This window comes from Sprattus sprattus (genome assembly GCF_963457725.1).
Source record: "Sprattus sprattus genome assembly, chromosome: 2".
Classification (NCBI taxonomy): domain Eukaryota; kingdom Metazoa; phylum Chordata; class Actinopteri; order Clupeiformes; family Clupeidae; genus Sprattus; species Sprattus sprattus.
This window is the reverse complement of record NC_137921.1, coordinates 61,994,892-62,020,390: the sequence shown is the minus strand read 5'-3', so window position 1 is coordinate 62,020,390 and position 25,499 is coordinate 61,994,892. Positions and strand designations below refer to the sequence as shown.

Genomic DNA, 25,499 nt, shown 5'->3' with positions numbered 1-25,499 from the left:
TCACTGAATAAAATAGGCAAATAGGAGTTCTGATTCCCAGAGTGAACTTGCCTACTGCAACACAGTGGCTGACACAAAAGTATTCATCTGGTAGCTACGATGGCCATAAAAGAGGATGGAATCAGGTCTCATAACTCAACGAGCGGCATGTGTTTGGACTCAGCTGGTCTCACTGCCGTCTCACTGGGCTCTCACCTTGAGCAGCTGGTCCTGTTGGCTCTCCCACAGCCTCAGCTCCTGGTGCAGGGTGACGGCCACGCGCTGGGGCTCGGCCCTGCAGCGCTCACACACACCCAGCTGCGTCAGCTCGTCACACACGGGGCAGTGCAGCGTGGTGAAGTACTGGGAGATGGTGCCCTTCCTGCCCGTCTCCTCACGACCAGCTCCTCCTCCTCCTCCGGCGGAGGCAGAGCACCAGGCCTTCTGAACCTGGGCGCGCACACACACACGTACAAGAGCCGCCGTTAGACCCATTACCAAATCGAACAGGAACCAAACTTAGAACGGGAACTCTCCTCAATCACCTCACTGTTCTAAAGTTTTGAATTGTACTATAAACAAAACGACTAAAAATAAAAAAAATTAAAATATAGTGGTGGGCAGAATTGTCAAATAGTGGAATTTAATTGGAGACACTGAAAAAAGTAGTTCCTTGAAGAACAACATTTGTCACAGTTTTAAAACAATCTGCCTTAACAAGACTGTAAGACTGTATATTTGCAAGTATGTATATTTCCTTTGGGAATGACAATCAAAAACAAAGGAGGCATGCCTCAACAGACAATACAACACCAGAATCTATGTGAAAATCAACCACCAGATGGCGCTTGAGCCTCAAAACTGAGACTACTTCTAAAGGCTTTGAAAAGGGTCAAGATAGAGATGGTCAAACATTTACCAACAACACCCTACTCTGGAAATAGTAGAAACAGAAACAAACTGAAATAAGGTCATGTTTAGTGTTTGTGGTCTGCAGTGGATGGTCTTACTTGAGGAGATATCCCAATGCAAAAGCTAACGTTTAGTTAAAAGCTATATTTGTCAAGGGTTTGGTTTGGAGAGAAATTGACATAGATATCAATATGCGTTTATGGCCCTATACATGCACGAGTGATCACAAATGACGATGACGCACAGTCTTAGCAGAAGACAGCTGAGCTTAAAGGCGTTCAGCTGCCCTGCTTCTACAGCCTGCCCACACACCACCCATCACAGTTCTCTCACCCTGGGCAGCTCTTGATACCAGCTGAAGACGTCCACCCCGATGAGCGTGAAGATGCGTGACAGTGGCGGCAGGATCTGCTTGCTGATGTAGTAGGTGGCATTGAGGCGAAGGCTGGGATCCTGCAGCACCTCCAGGGGGCGCCGCACGAGCTGGATGAGGGGTACGCCTGGCACGCCATAGACAATCACGTAGGGAACCCGCTCACCCACCCGCGGCTCCAGGCGCCTGTCATGTGCCATCATCCGCCTGCGGGGGGCGACAGAGAGGAAGGAGGGATATGTCACAGCTTGTCCACCAAACCTGGAAGAACTTGCTCAGGCCTGTCTTTTACTCTTTAGGACCTAAACAAACAATGACAACTGACGATGCAGTTTAATACACTTCACATGAAGAGTTTTAATAATGCTCCAATCTACTAACTCTTATAATGAACTCATAATAAACTTCACATTGATATACATCACATCACCTTTAAAAATCACAAAGAATGTACTTTTTTTCATGCAGTAAAATGAATGTGCAGATCCTTTCCTGCCCTGTTTCATAAGCAGGCAGAGGCTTCCCCTTTCACTGAGACCTGAAAATTAAAATTTTCCACCCATTAATGGCCAGGTTGCTAGGCAACAGTCTTAGGTACAGTAGACTGAGGCTAGCAGTAGCGTGAGCAGACAATAGATATTGTGCTGTAAGTAGATTCATTCACTCCACATCAAGAGGAGGGTGTCGGTCGGACACACACACACACACACACACACACACACACACACACACACACACACAAATAAAATAAAAATGTAATTTGCTATTCTGTTATTTAAAAAGAATCTCTCCAGGTACACTGTCCATTTGTAGTGCTTTTAAGAGTCGGTGTCGATTTGAGAGTGATGTGAAAACCCTTGTTTGCACTCACCTCTGCCAATATGGCCCTTGCACACTTCTCTCTAGCTCTCTCTCTCTGCTTTACCCATACAACTTCCACTGACAGCAAACCACCACTGTGAATAGCTACTGCATCATGGTCTCACTAAGAACCCATTCTTTGGTTTAATTGCACCAGGCAGTTTTTACACACACACACACACACACACACACACACACACACACACACACACACACACACACACACACACAGCTGAATGTTTCCTTCACCTGGTGAGCTCCAGTGCGGGCACACAGGCTCCAGGTCTGTAGGAGCCGCTGCCTCTGAACTCCTTGCCGAAGGTCAGGTCCTGCATGCTGGCCTTGGCCTCCAGGATCTTCACACACTGTCGCTGCACATACATCTTCACCTGGCTGATGTCACGCGTCTCAAACAGCAGCTTGATGGAGCGCTCAAGAATCTGGGAACATAATAATGATAATAATCTTGATTTATGAAGCACTTCTCAAACTCTATGTTACAAAGCAGCAAAATGAAACACAGGTAAAGCATTATCAGGGTTTAAAAGAAAACTGAAAAAAAAAAACAATAAAGACAAACTTCAGGCCTGTGCTTTAAGTGTGCTGATTATCACAGCATTCTGTGTGTCCAGACAAACCCAAACTGGGGTTTAGTCAGGGACCTCACACAAACACACACACACACACACACACACACACACACACACACACACACAGGTGGCTTGCTTCCCTCACATATTATTTACCTCCCATTAGAGACATGGGTGCTGCGGCTCTGGGCTTTAACGCCTGCTGTAAATGCCACTGTGATCGCACACCAATAAAGGCTGAAGAATGGCGCTGATGTGCTGGAGAGGCGGTTACCTTGGCAACAGCCGGGCAGCCGTCTCGGCGAACCGTCTCGATTCCCTTGGCGTCGAGCACGGGGTCTTTCTGGTCCAGACTCTCATACATGTAGCCTACATAGCGCTTCTTGGTCTGGAGAACGCAGGGGAGGTAAACCTGTGGACACACACACACACACACACACACACACACACACACACACACAATGTTAAACTCATACAAATATGCCAATGCATGTGCATACAAACAATAGCAATGTATGCGCATAGCTTCCTACCTTCTCAAACTTGAGCTTGACTGGTTTGGGGTTGGTGGCAGTCACTGCCTCTGCAATCTCATTGCCAATTTTGAACGCCTGCTCTTTGGTGGCTCCCTTCAGGAGGACAAACATGCTAAAGGGAAGAAGAAGAAGAAGAAGAATGGAGATGTAAAGAAATCCCTCCTTTCGTCTCCATTTAATACTTCAAATTATTCTCTCTCACTCTCTCTCTCTTTTTCAATGTTTCTTTCCATCATCTCATTCTCTCTCTCATTCTTTTCTCATTCTCACTCTCTCATTCTCTCTCAATTTCACTCTGTCTCATATTCGCTCTTTCACTCTCATTCAAATTCAAAAGAAGCTTTATTGGCATGACCATAACGTTCTACAGTATTGCCAAAGCATTCGGGTAAGGTGTATAGGATGTGATTATATACACAATACATATATCTATACACAAGATACATCATAAGGGAGAAATGGGAATAATAATACAAAAATACATAATAATCATCATTTAGGGAGTAAGAGTCTCATTCTCTCTCTCCCTCAGTCTCTCTCTGCCTCCCCCTCTCATTCTCTTCCTCTCATTCTCTTACCTGTCCGTATCCCCATAGACGACACGAGCTCCCCACTTCTTAGTGTCATTGACCAGCTTGATGGCCCTCTCCAATGTCTCCCTGGCCTTGTGGACAATACTGTCACCCACCTACAGCCAAAGCATGGATAGCATGAAGGTCATTGGTAGCCAGACAAACTAAGCCTACAGGGATTAGACTAAAGGGGTAATTTGGGCACTTGGGACATTACAATTACCAAGCTGTTATTAGCTTGTCTACACATTAATGTCCTCCCTTTCCCACTGGATGCACCCTGATTTATGCATGGCACACTGACAAACGTCTTCCCCTAGGTGGCAGAAGTGGAAAGGGCACAGAATTGCCTTTAGAGAGGTGACTCAGACATGTGGGGCTCACCTCGACACTGGGCATCCTGCCGGAGAAGCTGGCGGCCGTGTAGCCAAAGGTGACGTTGGCGATGAGCTTGAGGCCCAGCTGCCGGGCGTGGAGCAGGCGCATCAGGGCGCGGTCGCCTTTGGCCGCCTTCATGGACTGCTTCACCATGATTCTGGTGTTCAGGATCTCCTCCAGCATGCTGGGCAGAACACCCTTACGCACAGAGGGCTACACACACACACACACACACACACACACACACACACACACACACACACACACACAAAACACACACAAACACACCACACAATGATGGCAAGGTCAGACACGAGGCAATCAGCCAGGTGTGATAACAGTGATCACACCGTGTGAAACAGAGCCGTACCTTTACAAAAGCGACGCCGTTGGAAGAGACGGTGATGTCATTGCGGAGCTCATAGAGGAGATCAGGGGGGACGTTAAGAGAACTGCAGCCAAACTTGAACTCATCATGTCTGCAATGCAAGAAATGCAGAAAGTGAAACTTACAGATATGATCCATCTTGACTAGACATGCACCTAAAAACAAAGAGACTTTATAAATCCCCAAAATCAGTCTCTTCCTTGACATTCTCCTTGTGTAGTTATCGAAGCAGCTTCCTATGCTAACAAGGGAGTTGCTACCCACACTAACAAATCAGGAAAGTCAACCACAGTAGATCATTATCAGTCTTGTATCGACAATCCCTCATCTGGTAAACTAAGTGGACATCCTACGAGTGGTAGCATTGTCAATGCTAGCCTCGGTGAAAGTGAAATGCATGTCCTCACTACACTTACGTTCCAAGGCTCTCCACGTGGCCAAGGCAGGTGGAGTAGCAGTAGTTGTAGGCGATGACAATGGAGGGGTAGAGCGACTGGAAGTCCAGCACCACCACGGAGTTGCTGTAGAAGCGCGATTCGGGCTCCATCACCAGCGGGATGCACTGCGGCGCCCTCTGCTGGGCCCTCTGCTGCGGGCTGGGCGTCACGGGGATGTAGTTCATGGGCTTGGCGATCCGCAGCATCATCGACTCCACACGGTACTGCACACACAGTACACAAACGCTTTACAGTGGCAGTTTACCACCGTGTGTCTGGCTCAGAGAGGTCAAAGGTCAGATGTCTGAAATAGCACTCTCTACACTGTTTTCATCAGATCCTAATCAATCAATATTTCATTTGAACTGCGATTGAGAGACACTGAAGGAGGGCTGGGAGAGGAGGTTGCACATCAACATGCTAACATCTAAAGTGGTTGATACATGATTTGGTAACATGACACCTGTGGGAAGAAGAATTTGATCACTTTACAAGCATGAGAAATCCCACGATCCTGCGCCTTGGTAATCCTACATTCGTGTCCTCCACTGCAGTAGCAGCTGGATCAAGTTGAGACAGGCTCTAACTGCAGCACATTTTGGAGTGGTCTCACGGCTAGCTTCTAGTAGTCAGGAGCACTGACCTGCGAGCCTCTGGTCAGAACGTGGTAGAACTGGATGCCGAAGACTCGTGCGAGCTCACTGGTCCTGCCAATGAGGTCTTGCTGCTGCAGCAGCTGCGTGCAGCCGCACACACGGCTGACATAGTGGTCCACCACTTTCCATCTACAATAACATACAGATTTCAGTTGGCTTTCACTTGAACTTGGCAAATATCACACTTGACCTTATTATTGGGGTTGGTACGGTAGACGCATAACATTGGGGAAAAGATGGCATTAGATAGGATGATTTGAAGACCTTATATTAAGGTGCTCTAGTTTCCTTGGGGAAACAATAAAACATGAGTTCAGTGTATAGCTTAAATAAAGTACTAACGTTGGGAGAAGTGGAAGAGTTGGTCAATATGTCAGGGTTGTAGCCCTACCCACCTGTAGAGGTCAGTGTTGTGGTCAAACCAGTCAGAGAGGGTACGATGGCTGAAAAAAGGAAAGCGCTGGTGCAAAATATGAAAGGCCACGTTCTCAAAGCTGTAGCTGGTCAGTGCCGCCTAAGAAACGAGAAGAAACAACAAATGATATGACAAAGGTGGTAGTGCTGTGTGACATCAGCTTGTGGCGTGGCAATTCCATAATGTTCATTTACCTCTGTTTTCATCACTCTCCACAGGTTGAGGATAATGCGACCCACGATATGGATCTCCGACATGGTGTCAGCACCATACTCGTCCTTCTCTGCAGAGAAGCGGTTTTCCTTCGCATCATCTGATAACGGAGTATTGTTATGAACCCATCAGAAAAGAATCACCTCATCAAAGCACAGGCATATCACATCTCAACAATGGACTTTGTACTTAAACAGTGCATAATTCCCTGTGGGGGGATGGGGTGTTCATAGTTTGGGTCTTGGGGGTGAGTACACAAGAAAAACAGGGGTTTTCCCAAAGGGCTCTGGCTATGCTGCACTCAAATCGTTTATGCAAAAGGATATTGCCAAATGCACTTTTGGCTGGGAGCACTACGAGCCCGGCCTGACAGCCGATGCCAAGTGTTTGGCAGGCAAACACAAAAAGTGATTCGATAAAAATGGATATTCTAAATCCCATGCTTTTAGTCGCAGGAGGGCACTGATTTGATTTAGTAAAGGAAGTGTTCAAGTTACTGTCCATAGTAGTGTTCAGCGTCCTGCCTGTGTTTCAGCTCTTGTAAAACAGCAGCCAGGGTGTGTCAGTCTGACCGCCCCTGTCTGGCTCAGTGTCACCTTACCTGGCACCCGGGAGAGCTTCTGGCACAGGTCCACACCCAGTGTTGATGCCCGCTGGAAGAGGTAGCCCCAGGAATGCATCTGCACCTCGTACCCTACTAAGATGTCTGGGTCATACCTGCCAAGAAGAAGGGCTCGTGTTTACACCACACTCATGAATGTGGGCCGAGTGAGATGAACACACTCAAAATGCAGTAGGTTAAGACGAGCCCTCTCCACACAATATCATACACATCACTGGTTCATAATGATATTAGACACAAAATGGAATTGACCATACTTCAGAATAATTCTGGCGACTTCCTGGAAGAGCTCCTTCTCGTCTGAGGCGTAAGTGACCTGCAATCCTGAAACGCCCGATCGAACCAGCAGAGGTGCTGTCCTTCTTGAGCCTAAAGACAAGAAACCATGAGGGAATCATACCAACCCCCAGTCTGCTTATCGCAGCAGGTACTATATGTGTTTAAAACAGCATTAAAACAGGATAAGCATGATGAGGAAATCTCATCCGTGGCCCCACCTGGCTCCTGGGTGTGGCAGTCTTTGTCCACCACTATGGCACCTGTTATCTGCATCTTATCAGAATCAGGCAAGAGGGCGTCTGAGCTGAAGCTGTAGAATAAGGCACATATGGGGTCGAACTCTGGGTCTGGCTCCAAGTCCCGGCGTGTCCGTGCATGAAGTTCCATACTCATCAATGTCAAGTACTGCACCTGCACAGTTTTAAATGAAGCCACATATTAGTCAGACAAATACCAGCCTGGCATTGAGTCATTGTTCACTACAGTAATATTGCACTACCTGATACCAGGCACATTTGATTTGTCTTTAGGTGTATTAGGTTAGTTTAGGTTACTATATGTGTATTATATGTGTACTGGCATTGAGTCATTGTGGATCTCTTCTATACATGTTTTGGCATGGCTCACCTCATGCAGTGCTTTGGCCTCCTGCAAATTCTGCATGCTGACCTTGAAGCCGTAAGAGTTACAGATAGACGGTCCCTCTATCTGAGAGTTGTCTTTCTTTACAACATTCATAGCTGCGAACTGATTCTGTAGAGTCGAGAGAAGGAAACCATGAGTTTGGCAAAGGCTGTGCCAGGAAATCTGAACTATTAAAAAGGACCTATACATTTACAGCTGGTGAAAAATCCTGTGCAAAGTTGCTGTGAAAATGGTAGGTACTGGTCTACTGGATGAGACTATTCTGAATGTCTTAAGAGAGAGAATCTCCAGAGAACTAAGAAAGAACACACAACAATGATTCAAAGTCTTCAGACTGACCTTCATTTGAGTGGTTAGGAGCACTCTTCTTAATGCATCGGTATGGCTTCCTCCCCTCTGCTGTAGTTTCTGAAATTCAGGCTCCGCTTCTACACAGAAATAAAGAAGAGTTGGGGAATATTAAAGGTGTATAAAACTGCCTTCAGGAGTCATCTTTGCATTTAAATTACTGTGACAGATTTAACAGTTAAGGTGTGCCTGATTAGCCAATTATTCTGTCTTTTATTAGCAGCTATTAAAATTTCCCACCAGGATGGATAAAATGGGAAAAAATGCTTGTAGGAGTGCATTCAATGTATGAGGTAATTCAAATTTCACAAAGACCTGATAGAAGTTGTCATTGAATCATATTTATTAATAATAATAATAATAATAATAATAATAATAATAATAATAATACTACATTTTATTTATAGGGCGCCTTTCAAGAAACCCAAGGTCGCCTACAGCCTACCTTCAGTCATGGTCAGACTGCTGTTACTTGTAGACAGTGACTCCGCTCTGCTTCTCCGTCTTCGGCTGACAACTGGTGTACTGTGCAGGAGGTAAGGACTGGGGAAGTCCTCATCCATGGGCTTGATGGGCAATGGAGAGGCAGAGAGAAACTCTTTCTGGGGTCTGTTTCCAGGAGAGATGGCGTCTTCATCATGAAAGCCACCAGGGCTGGGAGATGGCCACGCCCTAGTTATTTTCCTTTGCTCCTTGTCATGATCCCCCGGAGTAGAGCTGGGCAGAACTGTACGTTGCCATGGAGGCAACACGGGAGAGTCAGGAGATATGGACTGCTCAGAGGAGTCACCATCTTTATCATCATCATCATCATCATAATAATAGCCATCCTTTGAACCGCTGTCCCTCTCTGATTTCATGTCCTTGGGGGAGCTTCCAGACACCACTAAATCAGGCTGGCTTTTACGGATGGACAGATTTAAACCTCTTTTTCTGATTACCCGCAATGAGGAGGTCCTCTCAATCCTGTTCTGATCTTTTTCAGGATTAGCCCCACAACTAAGCACACCTTCTACCAATGGCTGATTTCTTTCCCTTGTCAACTCTGTCATCTCCTGGGCTACTGTGGCCCTCCTTTGTCTCTGAAGCTGCTCAAACTGTTTCCTCGCTTGCAGCCATATCTGCACTCGCTCTCGGCTAGGCGCACTTCTGCAGGGCAGCAGGATGACTTTCTGATCACCAGAAGACGGACTGCGGTCTTTATGGTCCTCGGTGGCCTCTGAAGGATCAGGTCCGTATGTGGATGAGGATCCTGGTTTAGTCATTGCAACGAAAGCAGCCTTCCAAAATTGAAGACCCTCTAAAGACAAATCCCCATTGAACTCATTCAGCTCGTTTGCCAACCTGGTCTCAATAGTCAGCTTGCGTCCACTGATTTCCCTGCAGGAAACACACACACACACACACACACACACACACACACACACACACACACACACACACACACACACACACACACACACACACACACACACACACACACACACACACACACACACACACACACACACACACACAAAAAGTACATCCTTAACATCAGGCATTTCATGAAGTTTATCTGGACAGCATCATAAATAAATGAATATAAAAGCTGGAAAATTAAAAAAAATTGTATTGTCTCACCTGGGTTTTATAGGAGCGTCAGATGGATCACTGCAGAATGGCTCCTGGTAGGTAGCCTCCGAGAGGTCTAGAGTGAGGAGGGTGCTGACAATCTCCTCTCGGCTTGGGGGAGACAGGAGAGGTTTGAGGATGTGGGCTCCTCCTGCACCCTTAAGGGACTGGCTGCCAGACCTCATTTGGGAAAGTGAACTAACAGAACGTGGAGAGCTGCTGGGTGTGGTTGAGGTCATGACGTCGTTCCCATCCATCACGTCCCCCACTGGGGATGCACCATTATCAGCAAAAGAAGCTGAGGTTAAAGGCAGGAAAGAGTCCAGGGAGAAGAGGAAGTCTCTTTTTTCACAGTGAAAGTCTTGAAAAGGACTAAGACTGTGATGTTTCCCCAATGATGCCCAATCTCTTCCCCTCCTATCAGACTCAAGCACAGACAAAGATAAATTGTTTTCACCTGATGTCTTGTCAAATAGGTCAGGACTGGTAGGTCCTGACGAAGGCCTACGTTCTTCTCCTGACAGTGTCCTCTCCTTAGTGCTTTTCAGTCCAATGTTTAGAGCAGATATTGCTTCCTGGTTAAAATCACTCAGGAACTTCTGTGGGAGAATCTTGTCAGCAACCACAAACTGACTGCCCAAGTAGAGACCGGAAAACTCCGTTTGGCCAACGGCATTTATGTCAAAGTTGTAGTTATGAGGGAGTTCTGGTGATAAACTGTCTTCAATTGAATAGCAGCTGTCGAAACCAGCATCTGCCAGGAATGTTGGGCTCCCATCTGACAAAGGAGGCTCAATCTTGGGGTTTTCCTGCTTGCAATTTTGGTTTTTCCTGTTCCTTGGCTTTTTCTCCTTTGGAGTTTGGTTTCTTGGTGCCCTTGGCTTTCGTGTAGTGGTGGATGGGGCCCTCTTTGTTTTTGTTGACTTGTTCTCAGAACTTGTGGCAGTATCAGCTGATGCAGTGGCATTTTGAGTCTGTGAGGCAGCTCGGACTTCTTGGCTCAGTCCCAATCTCTGTCTTTTCTGTAGAAGCTCCTTCAAAACAGCAAGTCCTGAAGGCATTTCATTTGTTAAAGTGGTCTCTCCATTCCTTGGGCCTGTATGGGGTTTTTCATCTTTGGGTACCGATTCATGACCACTTGTGAGTGCAGGCTTGGATTTAATCTGAAAAGCTTCAGACTGAGTGCTTGCTTCTTCACTCTTTTCCTTCTTCTTCGAAGTGCGCCTTCTTGCCCTAGCTGCAGCCTTGAGAGCAACCTCTGGGACCTGTGTGGAGTCTGGACTCTCCTCAAGGTCGGAGGGTTCACTTTTGAATTCATAGGGATTTGATGGACTGGGCACAGACTCAGACTTATGGTTTGAAGTCTGTGACGTAGATCTACTGTACGTGATAACAGAGCAAGGATATCCAATACTTCCAGAGGCTGGAGAGGAGATGCTCCTTTGAAATGGGGAGATTTCAAACTTGGTTGAGGAACTCTGGCTGCATTTGTCTGACTGATCAACTGGTGCACTGGCCTCGCCATCCAGCTCAGTTTTGAGATCAAGTGCTATGCTTTGGTATGGCTCGCTGATGTCGATTTCACTCTTCTCTGTCTTTGGTTCGACAAAAGTTGTAACAGTCTGAGTTCTCGACTCCCTAACATCTGAAATATTGTCACCCTGCTTCGCTACTGACCCCTGAAGGGAAGAGCCCTCATTTGATGAGGGTTCCGAGGCAGGCAGAGTGCCCTCCTGATCTTCACAATTCCTGGCAATGGAGGTTTCTGGTTCATTCACCTGTTTCTTTTTACGAGGCTTTCTGGTATTTTTACTTGAAGCACCATCCTGCCCACATACAAGGGTCATCTCGAGATCTTTCTTTTGTTTCCTCACGGCACCTTGATTGCTGACCTGCTTTATGTTCTCTTTGGCAGGTTGAGGGTCTGATTGCTTTGTGGCCTTAGTCTTTCTTCTTGGACTTCCAGTAGCCATCTTCCTGGGCTTAGTTGTACGACTTCTGCGCTGAGACCCTCTGCCTTGCGAATCTGCGGTGGTGTCTTGATAAGGGGAGCCTAGACAGGGATCATTGAACGGATTGATCAAGTGATCACTGACGGGTGATTCCATGATGGGGTCAGAGGGGGACCAACAACGTGGTGGTGTTGAGTCTGTGGGACTAGGAGCCCTATCAGACAGATAACCTAACTCTACCATCACATCTGAATACTCTTTTGAGTAGTCATCCGTGAGATCATTGTAACAAGGCCAAGGAGCCGACAGACTGGGTAAAGGTAAAGCATTTTTGACATTCTGAGCTTTGACAACGGGCCTGCTTCTGGATTTTGGAGGTGCGGAAAGGTTAGCTTTCTTTGTGATGGGGTTCATTTTGGCCTTCTTTTTTGAGGGTTTCTTTAACTTTGGTTCCAGGGGTGGAAACTTAACTGCAGTTGACTCTGGAACCTTGGGCCAGAATACTTTTAAAGGGGCCAGTCTGTTGTATTGTTCCAATTTATCTGGTGTCAAGACCACATGCTGCTCGTCTGCATTCACTTTAGCCATTTTAACCAACATGTTCTTCTGACCTTTGAATCGGTTGATTATTATGTACTTTATGATGATTGGTGGCTCTTTCTTGGAAATCTTTCTGCGTTTTTGATTCTTACACTCATGACCACTGAGCACGCAGTTGTCTTTCAGGCTTTCCTGTGGCAAGGTAGCCTGCTTCACAGCAGCACTGGAGTGCTCTCCGTCCTCACTGTCATAGCTCATTTTCCGCTTTGCCCTCAAGGTGTATTTGCTACCAGGCAAACTTGACACTTTGGTGCAAGCTACTTTGGCTGGTAGCTCGGTGAGTGGTGGGAGTTGGTCTTCAATGGGAGCCTTGACTGGTTCGATAGGTACATGGCCTTCAGTCTTAGGTTCTGATGTCTCCATTTCTTGCTCTTCATTAGTTTCTTTGTTCTTCGGGGACACAGGTGTAATTGCTGTAATATCTGTGTCATCTTTTGGAGGTTGGACATCAGAGGTGGGGCTGTCCAACACATTATCTTTCCTCTGGGTGGCAGTTCGGGATGCCTTTTTACTTAGCCTTGACCGTCTCTGCTCTGGCTGACTAGGTTTTCCAGAACCATCCGCAGGTTTACTCATTACATTCTTTTTTGCTGGTCTGGTGAGGCAGTTTGAGAGTATGACACTCGGGAAAAACTTATAGTGGGCCTCCTGCTGTGCCACAATGGTTCGTTCCGTCTTGTTCTCCTGATAATCTTCATACCTGATCTTCAGCTCGCCGACATCTCCCTCCTCTCCGTCACTGCCCATCTCACCTTCCTGGGCGTCAAGGAGCATGCCCTCTTCCAAGGGACTTGATGCCTGCTCCACAGTCCTCGGCACAGGACTCTTACAATCTTTCTGGCTCAATTCAATGTCTGCTGTTGAGGGGCAGCTCATTAACTCTGAGTAACACAATGAGAAGCTCCTGTGGTTTTGGAGAAGAGACAAGTGGTTCTTTTCCATGTTTTTAATACTGCTGTACTTTTTCCTACTCTGAGTGATTTTTCCACTTCCAAAGGGTAGGCTGTCTGGGTCTGACTTGTTAGGGGCAATGGCACTGTTTTCATAGTTGTATAGGGGGTGAACAGCCATTTTGTCCACACCAATCGTGGACACCTCTGCTCTATTGGCCATGCCGCAGGGAATGGGGTGTTTGACCGGCTGGATGTAAGGTATCTCTTTATTAACTTTAAATCCAGTTGAACATTCACTGCTCTCCTGGCTGATAGAGCCTTTGGAGATAAAGTGCTTGTCTAACGCTTCCTCTCTGTCCAGGGCCAGGGCCTGCCTGTGCTCAGGGTGTTTGCACTCCAGGAGGATTTTGGCTGAAGACGGGGGCTCCATGTGGACGGCGTCACTTGGAAAGGGATTCAGCTTGGCAAGGATCTGGTCAGTAGCAGTCAGTGATGAATGTTTCCTGGAGCTTTTGTCTTTCGGCGATGCATCTGGAGAGACATAGTAAAACATTTCTCAATAAAAGACAAAGAAGTCTCATTTGGGGGCACAAGATACATTAGAGGAACAAGTAAGACAAGACTCACCACTGTTCTCATCCGCTGCCCCATCCAACTGGGGTATGGATAGGTCATTGAAGAGGGAGTTGTTTCCACTCCAGTCCATCTCCTCCTCTGAAGAGTCCTGCTGCTCCTCACTGGAACTCTCACCCTTGTCCTTCAGACCGAGTCTGGGCAGTAGAGATCACAAAAAGTCATGACTGAAAAAAGTGCTTCAAACTAAGATTTGTTTTATATTGTAAATATAGAAGAGACTGAATAGGAAACAATATTGAAAGCAGGTGAGGAGGAATAAGGGTGGAATGTTTATAAACCTTTGACTAGAAGAGTGCTCCAGAATGTCATTATCCCATCTCTGTGACATCAGTATACTGAGCTCAGCCTCCTCCTTCTCCAGCTCAGGACCCCCCTCTTCCTCGTCGCTGTTGTAGGGACAGCTCCCACTGTTGGAAAAAGTGGCCTGCCTGCCCAAGTCAGCCTGAAACCTTGAGTCCTCAAGCCCAGCCAGGAGTTCATCCAAGACCCTGTCGTGACTGTTTTCTAAAAGACAAAGACAACGATTACATACAGTACGATTACGATTTACAGTTATTGAATGTCATAATATTTAACCATAATCACAGCATGGATTCTTTCTTCATCATACTATAGCTTGCCAATAGGTGGCCATAAAATAGCAGTGGGGGAATGCTGCATTTTACCCAGTTCGGACTGGTTAGATGTCTGCGAGAGAGGAAGGAAGGTCTGGCTGTTCTCCAGTAGACTCAGGATGGCTTCTTCATCCACAATAGGCGAGTCGGCTTCCCTCCCGCCAGGTCTCTTGGTGTCTAAAGACCAAGGACACAAAGAGTCATGACACAACTGATAATTGCAATGGAACTGTAATGACAGCAATACATTATACCCAGAAAATAATGCTTCAAAACAGAGTTAAGGTATAAAAAGGGAATGATCGATGAGTGATGGCAGATTGATATGTAAAGCAAACGGTCCTGTTTTCATAACACTTGCTGAAGTACTGCGGGTCTCACCTGTTGGTATATCCCTGTGCGTCTCCACCTGGCTTGCAGGAGGAGCCTGCAGGTCGTCTGGGGTCAGGACATCCGGGTGAAGTGAGAGACCAGGGAAGGGCTCGTCCTCCTGGCCGTCACCTCCCATGCCAGGTTGTGTCCTGTGCCCACAGATGAACAATTAGACATGGGACTCAGCTCACTCTCTGCAGTGTAATTGCTCTGGAGATCATCTGAATCTCAGACCCCCCCCCCCCCCTCCCCCCCCCGGGAAGTGGCGATACACTCTGTCTGGATTCATTAGCCACGCGCTTTGTCTTAATCAACTGAAATGGCTAGGGATTATGCACGAGTACATCCCTCAGAGTGTGCGGGTGTGCATGTCGGAGCAGGTGAGCTTGTGTGTGTGTGTGTGTGTGTGTGTGTTTGTGTGTGCGTATATTATAGCCAAATATAGACTGGCAGAAATCCAGCTGATCCTGATTTGATGCCAGAAAAGTCCTACTATAGGTTTCAGATACATCACTGCTGCTTATCCCTCACTAAACCCCTTACATTTTAAAGTAGAGACACAAAATGCTGCCTGTTGTGTTTATTCACAGTGGAGCAAGACAATGTGGAAAATGACATTAACCACACACAAGTGCCACATATTAAAACGCTCCACTAAAATTCACAAGAATGAACAAGCTCTGAAGGCACTTTTGTGGCTTTATTTCCTATGCTGGAAGCAGCGGCGAGAGCAGAGAGACTCCAGAGAGCGAGGTCTGTGCTCAGCCGGCTCCTCGTGCGTTAATTAGTCTCTCTGCTAACGACTCCGGGGGCTCTGGGGGGGAGTTACGCATGGCGGCATGGGGAGATCCAGCGGTGATTAACTTATTTAAGCACAGGCTCCGCCCTCACTTCCTCTCGGAGAAGCTGCAGAGTCTCCATCCTGCTTTGTTGCGGAGCCTCGCGGATCAACAATGGCACTCGTGAAGCACCAGAACGCAGGCCATGAGCCGGGGGGGGGGGGGGGGGGGGGGTGCGTGAGCCAGTTCGGTATGCAGCTCACACAGCCAAACCAAAAATCACGTGAGCCCAGAATGTGCTTGTGCTGTTCTGCTCATGACGGATCTGTTAAATCTCAACCTTTCTCCAATTCCTCAGTATCAAACTATTAAATAAAAGCCATCTGGGCATGATGCAAGGGCAAGCTTTCAGCCAACTGTACTTTATTTATAACAAAAACATGTTCTCCTCCTTCTAACACAGAGCAGGGCTCAACATCACACAGCAACAGATCTCTGCAGTTCCCCTCCCCTCTGTGCTCTGTGCTCCATGCCCCCACCAGGGCCTGATGGAAGACATCAAGCTGGAAAAAGTACACAGGGAAATTGCATGCACCAATTGGGTGCTTTCCTCTGAGCACAACCTATGTGGTCGCCATCATGTCTCCCTAATGTATCTGGAAGCAGCACATGTTTACATTTAGAGGCCCTCCCACCATCCACTCGCCAGAAATGGAGGTTCAGGCACACACATCAACTCCCCCCCCTCCTCACCCTGCTCCTCTGGAAAAGTTTCCAAAACTTAAATGTATGCCAGTCAAAGGCTTGGAAGAAAAACAACTGCTAGTATGATTACATGGTTATAAAAAAAAGAATATAATTTGAACCATTTGCAGTGGTAGCCTGGGAAATTAGACATAAAATGACTCCTTTGTCATTTACAGCATATCCCTGTGGATTACTGAAAGGCTCTCCATATAGTATATAGTGTACATTTGTTTATTGGTAGAAAATGTAGCTCAGGCACCCCTTTCAGAACCTGAAACAGAATGTGAGAGCAGGGAACAAATAAAGATTTCCCATTACTTCTAGGTCTTTCTTTCTGTGTCTTTATTAACAAGAGTTATCAAAGCGTGGAGAGACATCTAGCCCTGCTTTAAGGCCAAAAATCCAGCCCGTCTAGACGAGAACTTGGAAGAATCCTGGGTTAAAGCAAGGCCAGAGGTGAAGCTCAACTGATTCTGCCTGCGCAAAGCGTGTGCTCAAGATTTCACTGACAATGTATGGACCAAATTTATGAGAGACAGAAATGACATTCGCACATCCCCCAAAGGAATATGAAAAGGTTCATCATTCATCACACCTGGCCAGGATTTGTTGCATTTCCCAAGAGAACAAGAATGTCAACGAATGTCTTTTGTTTTCACTTACACATTGAATTCATTTTCACGTAGAATCTCCTTGAACCTCTTCATGAAGATTCGCTCACTCTCCACCGCGTCTAGCAGCCCGCGGTCTGGAACAGCATCAAAAGCAACAGGAAAGCGGTTACGCTTTTATGATAGACGCCAGGTTATTCCTCCCCCCTGAGTCAGACAGCACATCTCAATGAAACCCAATTCCAACACAGGTGTACTTGGTTCATTCACAAAGATTCAGGCATGTGTTTTCTCTTTGTATCCCATAATTGGCTTCTAGTGCTTTGTGAATCAAGACGGCTAGCAATCAGCATTATAGACCCACTTCAAACCAGTCGGACTCCCTTACCTTGTGATTCGGGGGTTTCAATTTGGGAAGACTCGTTCTTCTCTCTTCTCCTCTGCTTCTCGTCCTCCCAGATGGCTTGCAGTCCCGGGTTCCTCCCAATCTGACCTGCAGGGAGGCAAAAAAAAGCAAGAATCAGTTTGACTGCCAGCAATGGACTCTCCACCAGTGCTGCTACCATTTACTTGTCATCTTTTTTTCCACCCATCTGCAGAAACAGGACTTAGACTTTAGACCCACTAAGCTTTACAGATCTTAGGCTTTCATACTCTTAAAATGATGGTGATGATCATAAATACATATGATGTAGGCATGAGGGAGTTCAATTTCACACTCTTCCCATTTCAAAGGGTTTATATCTGTGGAAAATAGAGTGTGGTAAAAACTCAAGGGTGAAGGCCTCATGTCCTCCATCAAGAGAGCTTTATATGACCAAAGCAAGCACTCTGCATGCTGCACAAAGCAGATTTTGTGTGTAAAGGGACTACTGACACATCTGATGGGATTGGAGACAAACAAGGATCCGTTTCAGTCCAGCAGAGTGGCACTGTGTGTGTAGGGTCCAAACTCTGTTTTATTTTCATGTCGTCACAAACCAGCCACTGCTTGTTAAGTCTTGTATTGGCCTCCACTCCTGTTTATTCCCTCTGTTTATTCCCTCTCTCCACTCCTCTCTCCACTCCTCTCTCTCCACTCCTCTCTCTCCACTCCCTCTTTGAGACGGCACTCCCAGAGGGATGAGGAAGAGGGAATACTCGGTGTTGGTCTGTGCCTTGAGAGGCTGCGAGTGAGAGCCTGGGTGTGCAGTGGCCAGCAGATCTAAAGGCACTTTGATGGTGAAAGCCTGTCTTGGCCAAAGGGAGATCCAGTGGAGTACCAAGGGAGTTAGAGGGTCCAGACCTGTTCAGACAACCTTTCGTGGTGATCTACCTTTTTAAACATGAGTGTGCCAGTGTCTTTGTCCCTGGCAGGTCACACTGTACAGGGTCACTGTATTTTCCTTTTCCAAAACTATTTGTTTATATCTGTTTAGTGGTCAGGAATAAAAGTCTTTACTCTCAATCTCCAGGCGATTCAGGACGTCTATGGCAACTGCATCCACCTCCAGCTCACACGTGCTCTGCTTGGCCACCTCTTCCAGAACCAGTGAGCTGAAAAATAGAGGGAAGACATGAGATGAGAGAGAGAAAGAAAGAAAGAAAGAAAGAAAGAAAGAAAGAGAGAGAATGAGAGAAAAAGAAAGAGAAAGAGAAGAGTAGAGAGAGAGAGAACAAAGACAGTATAAAAACACCACAGCGATCATCTCCCTCACCAGGGTAGAGCGTCCTCGTCCCAGCGCATGAAAGTTCCACCCAGCACGCTCTCAGAGAGTCTGGAGGTGACAGGGCTTTTCCAGGGGCTCCCCAGGCTCCTGTTGCTGGGGCCCTCACTGCTTGAGGCCTCTGCTGCTGGAACACACACACACAAACACAAACACACAAACACACACACACACACACACACACACACACAAAAATGTAAATGTTATCTGAATGCTTTGCAAGTCATCATAGAGAAAATAAACTGAAGGTCACTCTCTTAGTCCGTTAGTATTTCTTCATCCTCTGTGTTAGGTGGCAGCCTTACAAAAGGAAAGAGACTAAAGGAATGAAAGAAACGAGACTGGAAACAGGTGCAAAGAGTCTCACTCCCACGCAAACTCATTTCTTGAGGGGACGCCCTTCACCCCAAAGGCCATCTTTTGTTTGGAGCGCCGCGGTGCGTGGGGCTTTGGGGGCACTGTTAATCTGGAGAGGGGAGGCTCCCTGCTGCTTCGTTAAGCCCAGGTTCTGGAGGCCGTCTCCAGCCGGGCCTGTGATGTGGCCGCTGGGCCTCAGTTGGGCCAGCTACCTGTCCTCCCATCTCAGCCCCGCTCCGCAGGATTAACATTCATCCCACATCAAACACAGCCGCCATCTCCCTCCCCCTCCCCCCTCCCCCCCTCTCTCTCCCTTCCTTTCCCAGCTCCCCTATCATCCCTCGTTCACAGCTTGGAGAAATAACAAATGGACAGAACAGCAGGGAGAGAGAAAGGGGTCAAAATAAAGAGAGAGGAGGGTGGAGGAAAGATAAATGTACAGAAAGATAAACATTAGAAAATGGCAAATAACAAAGAATAACAAAGGAAGTGGGGGGCAGGAAAGCCAAGAGGGGAACAGTGACAGAAGAAAAGAGATGAACACACACATGAATGAGAGTCAACATAACCTTTGACCTCATGTTTGCCTGCCTAGATGTGCGGCAGACGCCTCACCATAGCTCTCTCTGGGTGCCTCTTCCCCTCCCTGACAGGCCTGAGGAGTGCAGGCCCGTGAAGGAGGGTTCAGTCTGCAGGGCTGTGATTGGCGGGGCTGGGCCGGGCCGGGGGTGGGGTGCGGTGCGGTACTACAGAGTTCAGGAGTTGAAGAGAGCACGGCGCACTCCTTGTCAGGGGGGAAGTTGGCCTTAGCTGAGGGGGCTCTACTGGGGCTCAGGCATCAGGCCACTGCACACATGGTGTGGGGGAGCCGGGGAGGGTTATTAGACTGAAGCCGTGGGAATGTGCCTCTGGCCTTGAAAGCATGAGCATAGATACGCTCTCCCTTTGTGTGTGTGTGTGTGTGTGTGTGTACATGAGCACTTATGCATTCACACACAGATATCGCTCATCTTATGAGTTTGGTCGGGAGTACAGACTAGCTGTGGCTCAGAGCCCTCTGGCACGGTGGGGCAAGGCTGTGAGAGAGTGTGTGTGTGTGTGTGAGTGTGTGTGTGTGTGTGTGTGTGTGTGTGTGTGTGTGTCTGGAGTCACTGAGCTGCTCTTCCCTTTAGGCTGAGTCAGGCTTAAGCCAAGCCCTCCAACTGCCCTCCTGCTCTCCCCTCTTATCAGCATGCCCAGCAGATGCCCACCACTCCACTAAATCTATTACATAAAGCACCAACGTCTGTCACAGGAACTGCTTACCGCACTTTCAACAGACAGGTAGTGTGTGTGTGTGTGTGTCTGGTTTTTCGGAGAAGAGGCCACAGGAACACACAAGCTCACACACACACACACACACACACACACACAGGCACACACTCCTGTGGTTTAGTGAGAGTAGAGCGGAAGTCGGCCTCCAGGCATGCTCACAGATGCTTGGACGTCTCCACCCAGCCCCCACACTAAACACACAGGCAAACCGAATGACCAGCTAGGCTGCACATTTCACACACTCCAGTCTGAAAGACAGCGCCAGAACACAAACATACAACCTGAACTGCTCCAACACACACAACACACACCCACTACAGCCTCGCAGCCACAAAACACTCCCCATCAAACACCAAATCACCACTGGTGAAAGGCAAACAAACCAACCATGTTGGCAGACAACACACATTCACTTACACTGAAAAACCAGGTTAAAAGCTACAGGTTTTCTCCATCTTCAAATCTTCATAATGACGCATTAAATCTTCATTCTGTTCTCAACAGACATCTTTACCCATGTTGCAACTTCCCATGAATGGAACAACAGCATTAAAAAGGTGCATGCCATGATTCTAACACTATACACTTTTTGTCAAATTCAGTAAATTGCTCCTCCAGCTGTCTGCCCAGTGTTTGTAGTGCTGGCTCTGTAACTGGGAATGAGATATAGTGGCTCGGACCGGGCCATAGACCATTTCGGCCATTGATACAGTGCCTCAGGTGGAACTTAATTGGCTGCTGTTATCAAATATCAACAGCCTTGATAAACTGAAAACCCGAAACACAGATTGCATCTTTAATAAGCCACTTTCACAGTTTTCACACGCAAATTTAACAACTGATTCCACAGAGAACACAATGAAATGAGTCATATATGGTCCTTCTCCACACACCCAGTTTCTTGGACCCCAACAGTGAAAGCCTTCTGTAACGCTGCTTAGTATTCAGAGGCCACCTGTCTGGCTCTGTCTGCTGTGTGAGCTGTGCAGCGTCGTTACCTTTGCGTGGGGGGCGGCGGAACTTGACGGCTCCCAGGTTGATTAGGTTCATGCCGTAAAGGTTGTAGTCGATGAAGAGCTGGAGCAGGTAGGGGATGTGGGCCTCGTGCGGCTGGAAGCTCTTGTTCATGACTGCTCCTCCCTGGAGCAACTCACACACCCTGAGAACAACACACAGCATAGCAGCTCAACATACAGCGTAGAAGCTCAGCACACTTACCCACTCAGGTCACATAATCATAGCCTACTCATGTTGCAGAACATTCTATCCTTATATAATATATCTAATGATGCATTCATGAGCAACCAAGAAGTGTGAAAGTTCCAACCCATGAGTGGGGGAATACGCCGGAATACGCCTGTTGGACTGGGAACATCATACTAGGAAAGTGGGAGGCTCTTGGAAGCTCTGAGGAGGAGGTTTTGAAATTGAATGTGAATTTTGAATTATTAATCAGTTGAGATATGCTCGGGTGAAGATCCGCATGACTGAAAGATTCTCGCTAATGTATGCTGCACTTACACAGTGTCATGGTTCTCTGCATTTAAAGCCCCAATAACTCCCTCAAATCAGAAATAACTAGAATTTTATAAATGTGCCTTAGTGAAATCATCCTCATTCCTGAGTGATTTGAAACTATACTAGTGTCATGATACGTTCGGACACCTTTTGCCTAAAGTAAACGGGTCGGTTTGTGGGTTTCGGTCTTGCTTAAGTGCGCTCGAGGAAGAGGAGAAAAATGCTGAGCTGTTCCACTGCCCCTCTAGTCCAGCACACACACACACACACACACACACACACACACACACACACACTGGAGATGATCTCTCCTGCATTGCCCCCCCCTGCCCCCTTCACAGGCACAGACAAACAGCTCCTGGTCATGATCTCTATTGTGCCCACAAACTCTAGTCAAATCAACATGCATCAACATGCAGTGGCTTATTATCCCCTTCACGCTCACTAGGCCCCCACCCCCTCCTTTCATCAGTGCAGGCAGCAGGAGCATACTGACCTCTTCACCATATGAGGATTGTACAGGTAGATCTTCATGAACCGCTTCTCCTTGGCGTGGTACCCATAGAAAGGCCTGTGTGAGTAGAGAGGAAAGAAGACCCTCCGTTACAAGGCAATCTTACACTGAGCTCCCAGGCTCTGGGCCCCATCATGGTCAGTGAGGGGCCAGTGTGGTCCTTTGTGGTGCAGGACACAGTGCCTGAACCATGGTTGGGGGCTTGGTACACATGACAAAAATAAATAAATAAGCACACCGTGTTTAGTTGACTTACATGCCAGACACCAGCGTCACCTTGAAGACGTGCTGGGCATTGGAAGAGGGGTTGCCCATGGAGACGTTGACGGCCCTGTCAATGCTGAAGGCCACCTGACGCAGGTAGCGCTCGGGCTGCTGGCCGTGGCCATCGTAGGGGATGTAGATGTAAGGGAAGATGCCATGGAGATGCAGACACGTCTTCTGACCTGAAACACAAGCGGTGAGCACAGACCCTTTAAGTGCAAGGTAACCGCAACATGATGAATAGACTGTAACAAGCACGATCCCACGGCATGATCCCAGAATAACTTATTTCACTTCTTTTTGAACCGTGACAATTAACAGCTTGAACGTGTGTGTGTTCACCCTGACGATTATGCAAGGAATATAGTCATAGATATTCGGAGGACGACCCATCAGCAATATTGGCATCATGTACTTTCTGGCCACGTAAAAATCAGCTGACCTGCTACCAGCCAACAACAGACTAATGAATTGAGTGCAGTCCTGTACGGTCTTGATTGATGTGGTCCTCGCCGTGTAAAGCACACCATTAGCTAAATCACAGAGTGTGTGTTGCTCGAAGTATCCACCCTGGTGGAAGTGATTGCCTATGAGGTCACCCGCCGTTCTAAAAATAGAAAGGAACCTGCATGCGCCACCTAAACAGAGGCCCCTCTAGGGCCAAGCCAGATCAATCAAAGCGTATGTCTGCTGCCAAACCGTAAAGGCCTCACACTAAAAGCCATATTAAAAAGATAAGATGGCTATAGTCATCTCCTCAAGCTGGATGCTTTTCAGCTGCCAATGCCATTGACCGGAGCAGTCCAAACAAATCCATAAAGGAGGATTGCAAGCAGGCCATTGCTATGCGCATAAATGAAGACTAATGCTCCTCTGAAGCTGGAGAGGTAGCAGGGAAATGTCTGTGTGCTGAATATGACCCCACCCATGATTGCTAAAGAGATGCACTTCTGCCCTGTGCCCAGTGTTCACAGCTGATGGAGCAGACTGCCCACCCCACAGAATACTCATCATACAACACACACACACACACACACACACACACACAATGAGAGAGAAAGAGAGCGACAGACAGAGACATACGAAGAGAGAGAGAGAGAGACACTCCCCCTTCTGTGGCCACAAGCTTGAGGCTCACCCGCCCTGGCTCCCTGGGATCATTAGAGGATGATTCTATTTGTGAAAGCGGAAGCTGTCGCCATGGCCACCACCATCTGCATCCCGGTGCCCACCACCTGTGCGGGATGCCACACGCCGTGCCAGACGGCACTCCACTGGGCCACATTAGAGGAAGTGCACAGACGAGACACGTCGCACCGGGGAGGGTAGACAGCCCTGTGCCAGGAGTCCCGGCACATTCAGTGGCCTCCCCCACGGGTGCTCCTCCAGACCCCCCACGCCCCCAAAAAGCGCCGACCCCCCATGCTGCCGGTGAAGCCCACATGTGCCACATCACCACCACACCATTCCCCATAAACACAGACGAGAGCTGCTGACGAGTGGCAGGAGGATGCCATCATAAAGAGCACAAAGGGGAAACATGGCGGACTGGTGTTCTAACCCAAACCCCTGCTGCTCTCCCAGTCCAGTCTCAAACCCACGGCAGGCTCCCCAGGCCCTAGAGCCCACACACATTGGCCCGCAGACCCAGAGGCCAGAGAGGACGGCTGCCAGTGTGAGCTGAGGGTCTACAGGTTGGTGGGTAGGTGGGGTCGCTGGCTGCTGGGGGGCACGTGATGAAGAGAGGCTGGCATAGAGCTGGAAGTGCCTGAGAGGAAACAGGTTGGACGAGGGGGCTAAATGTCATGAACCGGCAGAAGAGCTGGAGTGACACCTCGGTGAAGAGTCGGCCTCGCCAGGCTGAGCAAAGGGAACAGACAGGCTCTGTGTGTGTCTGTGTGTCTGTGTGTCTGTGTGTCTGTGTGTCTGTGTGTCTGTGTGTCTGTGTGTCTGTGTGTCTGTGTGTCTGTGTGTCTGTGTGTCTGTGTGTCTGTGTGTCTGTGTGTCTGTGTGTCTGTGTGTCTGTGTGTCTGTGTGGGCACGCACGCACGCACGCACGCACGCACGCACGCACGCACGCACGAGTAAGCGTGCACTAGAGACCTTGCCAGCACCGGTAGTGAGTAGTTGCTCCTGCTGCAGTTGCTAGGTAACGTGGCTGGTGAGCACAGCCCAGATAGACTGTGGGGAGGCAGAAATGACTGATTCTACCCATCTGGCTGAAACTGGGGGAGAAAGAGAAAGCATGAGAGATAACAAATGTGTTAGATTAAAAAACGAGAGAGGAAGGAAAGAGAAAAATCTAAAAGACCAGAAAAGGTAAAATAAGCCCCCCCCCCCCCCCCTACATAAATTAGGATCTATAAATCTGTCCTGATATACACACACACACATACACACACACACACACACACACACACAAGTGACTGAGGAGGAAGTGGAGGGAAGCGGTGATTGTTGAGGAAAAAGACAAGAAAAGACAGCTAGTCAGGGGCCTGAGGGAGGGCAAAGCTGTGCGCTTGAGGAGCTTCCTGTCCACAGCTGAAAGGAGTTTCCTCTTCTTCTTCCTCTTCCCCTCCTCTTTTGTGAATGAAAGGCAGCGAGAGAGGAGCTGCCTCTACTGCAGCACTGTGGAGCAGCGGTAGCCCTGCACGTGACCAAAGCATGTTCCTGAACAGATCCCTCTCTCTCTCTCTGTCTCTCTCTTCCTCTCATCCCACCCATCCCCCTCTCCTCTTCCCCTGCCAGTCTCCAGTCTAAGGCAGATCAATGACTGCGTGCCTCACAGCAGACATAGTGGAGTG

At 48.0% G+C, this 25,499-nt stretch overlaps 1 protein-coding gene across 2 annotated transcripts in view; it reads right to left on the bottom strand.

Moving 5' to 3' along the window:
• Positions 1 to 25,499, bottom strand: part of rev3l (REV3 like, DNA directed polymerase zeta catalytic subunit) — a 40,270-nt gene that overhangs the window by 1,559 nt on the left and 13,212 nt on the right. Inside the window, exons 2-31 of one of the 2 annotated variants that reach the window (XM_080832129.1) lie at positions 22,688 to 22,877; positions 22,414 to 22,488; positions 21,398 to 21,558; positions 18,720 to 18,855; positions 18,464 to 18,558; positions 17,411 to 17,515; positions 17,075 to 17,159; positions 14,895 to 15,034; positions 14,565 to 14,690; positions 14,178 to 14,403; positions 13,891 to 14,033; positions 9,828 to 13,794; positions 8,650 to 9,584; positions 8,196 to 8,284; positions 7,839 to 7,964; positions 7,430 to 7,622; positions 7,190 to 7,301; positions 6,912 to 7,027; positions 6,292 to 6,410; positions 6,078 to 6,196; positions 5,670 to 5,811; positions 5,006 to 5,250; positions 4,572 to 4,680; positions 4,208 to 4,414; positions 3,830 to 3,939; positions 3,249 to 3,363; positions 2,990 to 3,127; positions 2,375 to 2,565; positions 1,225 to 1,471; positions 196 to 429 (exon numbers count right to left, since the gene is read on the bottom strand). In XM_080832129.1, coding sequence (XP_080688255.1) covers positions 196 to 429; positions 1,225 to 1,471; positions 2,375 to 2,565; positions 2,990 to 3,127; positions 3,249 to 3,363; positions 3,830 to 3,939; positions 4,208 to 4,414; positions 4,572 to 4,680; positions 5,006 to 5,250; positions 5,670 to 5,811; positions 6,078 to 6,196; positions 6,292 to 6,410; positions 6,912 to 7,027; positions 7,190 to 7,301; positions 7,430 to 7,622; positions 7,839 to 7,964; positions 8,196 to 8,284; positions 8,650 to 9,584; positions 9,828 to 13,794; positions 13,891 to 14,033; positions 14,178 to 14,403; positions 14,565 to 14,690; positions 14,895 to 15,034; positions 17,075 to 17,159; positions 17,411 to 17,515; positions 18,464 to 18,558; positions 18,720 to 18,855; positions 21,398 to 21,558; positions 22,414 to 22,488; positions 22,688 to 22,877 — 8,996 coding nt within the window. The remainder of the gene's footprint in view (positions 1 to 195; positions 430 to 1,224; positions 1,472 to 2,374; positions 2,566 to 2,989; positions 3,128 to 3,248; positions 3,364 to 3,829; positions 3,940 to 4,207; positions 4,415 to 4,571; positions 4,681 to 5,005; positions 5,251 to 5,669; positions 5,812 to 6,077; positions 6,197 to 6,291; positions 6,411 to 6,911; positions 7,028 to 7,189; positions 7,302 to 7,429; positions 7,623 to 7,838; positions 7,965 to 8,195; positions 8,285 to 8,649; positions 9,585 to 9,827; positions 13,795 to 13,890; positions 14,034 to 14,177; positions 14,404 to 14,564; positions 14,691 to 14,894; positions 15,035 to 17,074; positions 17,160 to 17,410; positions 17,516 to 18,463; positions 18,559 to 18,719; positions 18,856 to 21,397; positions 21,559 to 22,413; positions 22,489 to 22,687; positions 22,878 to 25,499) is intronic. The other variant, XM_080832130.1, reaches the window with a different exon arrangement.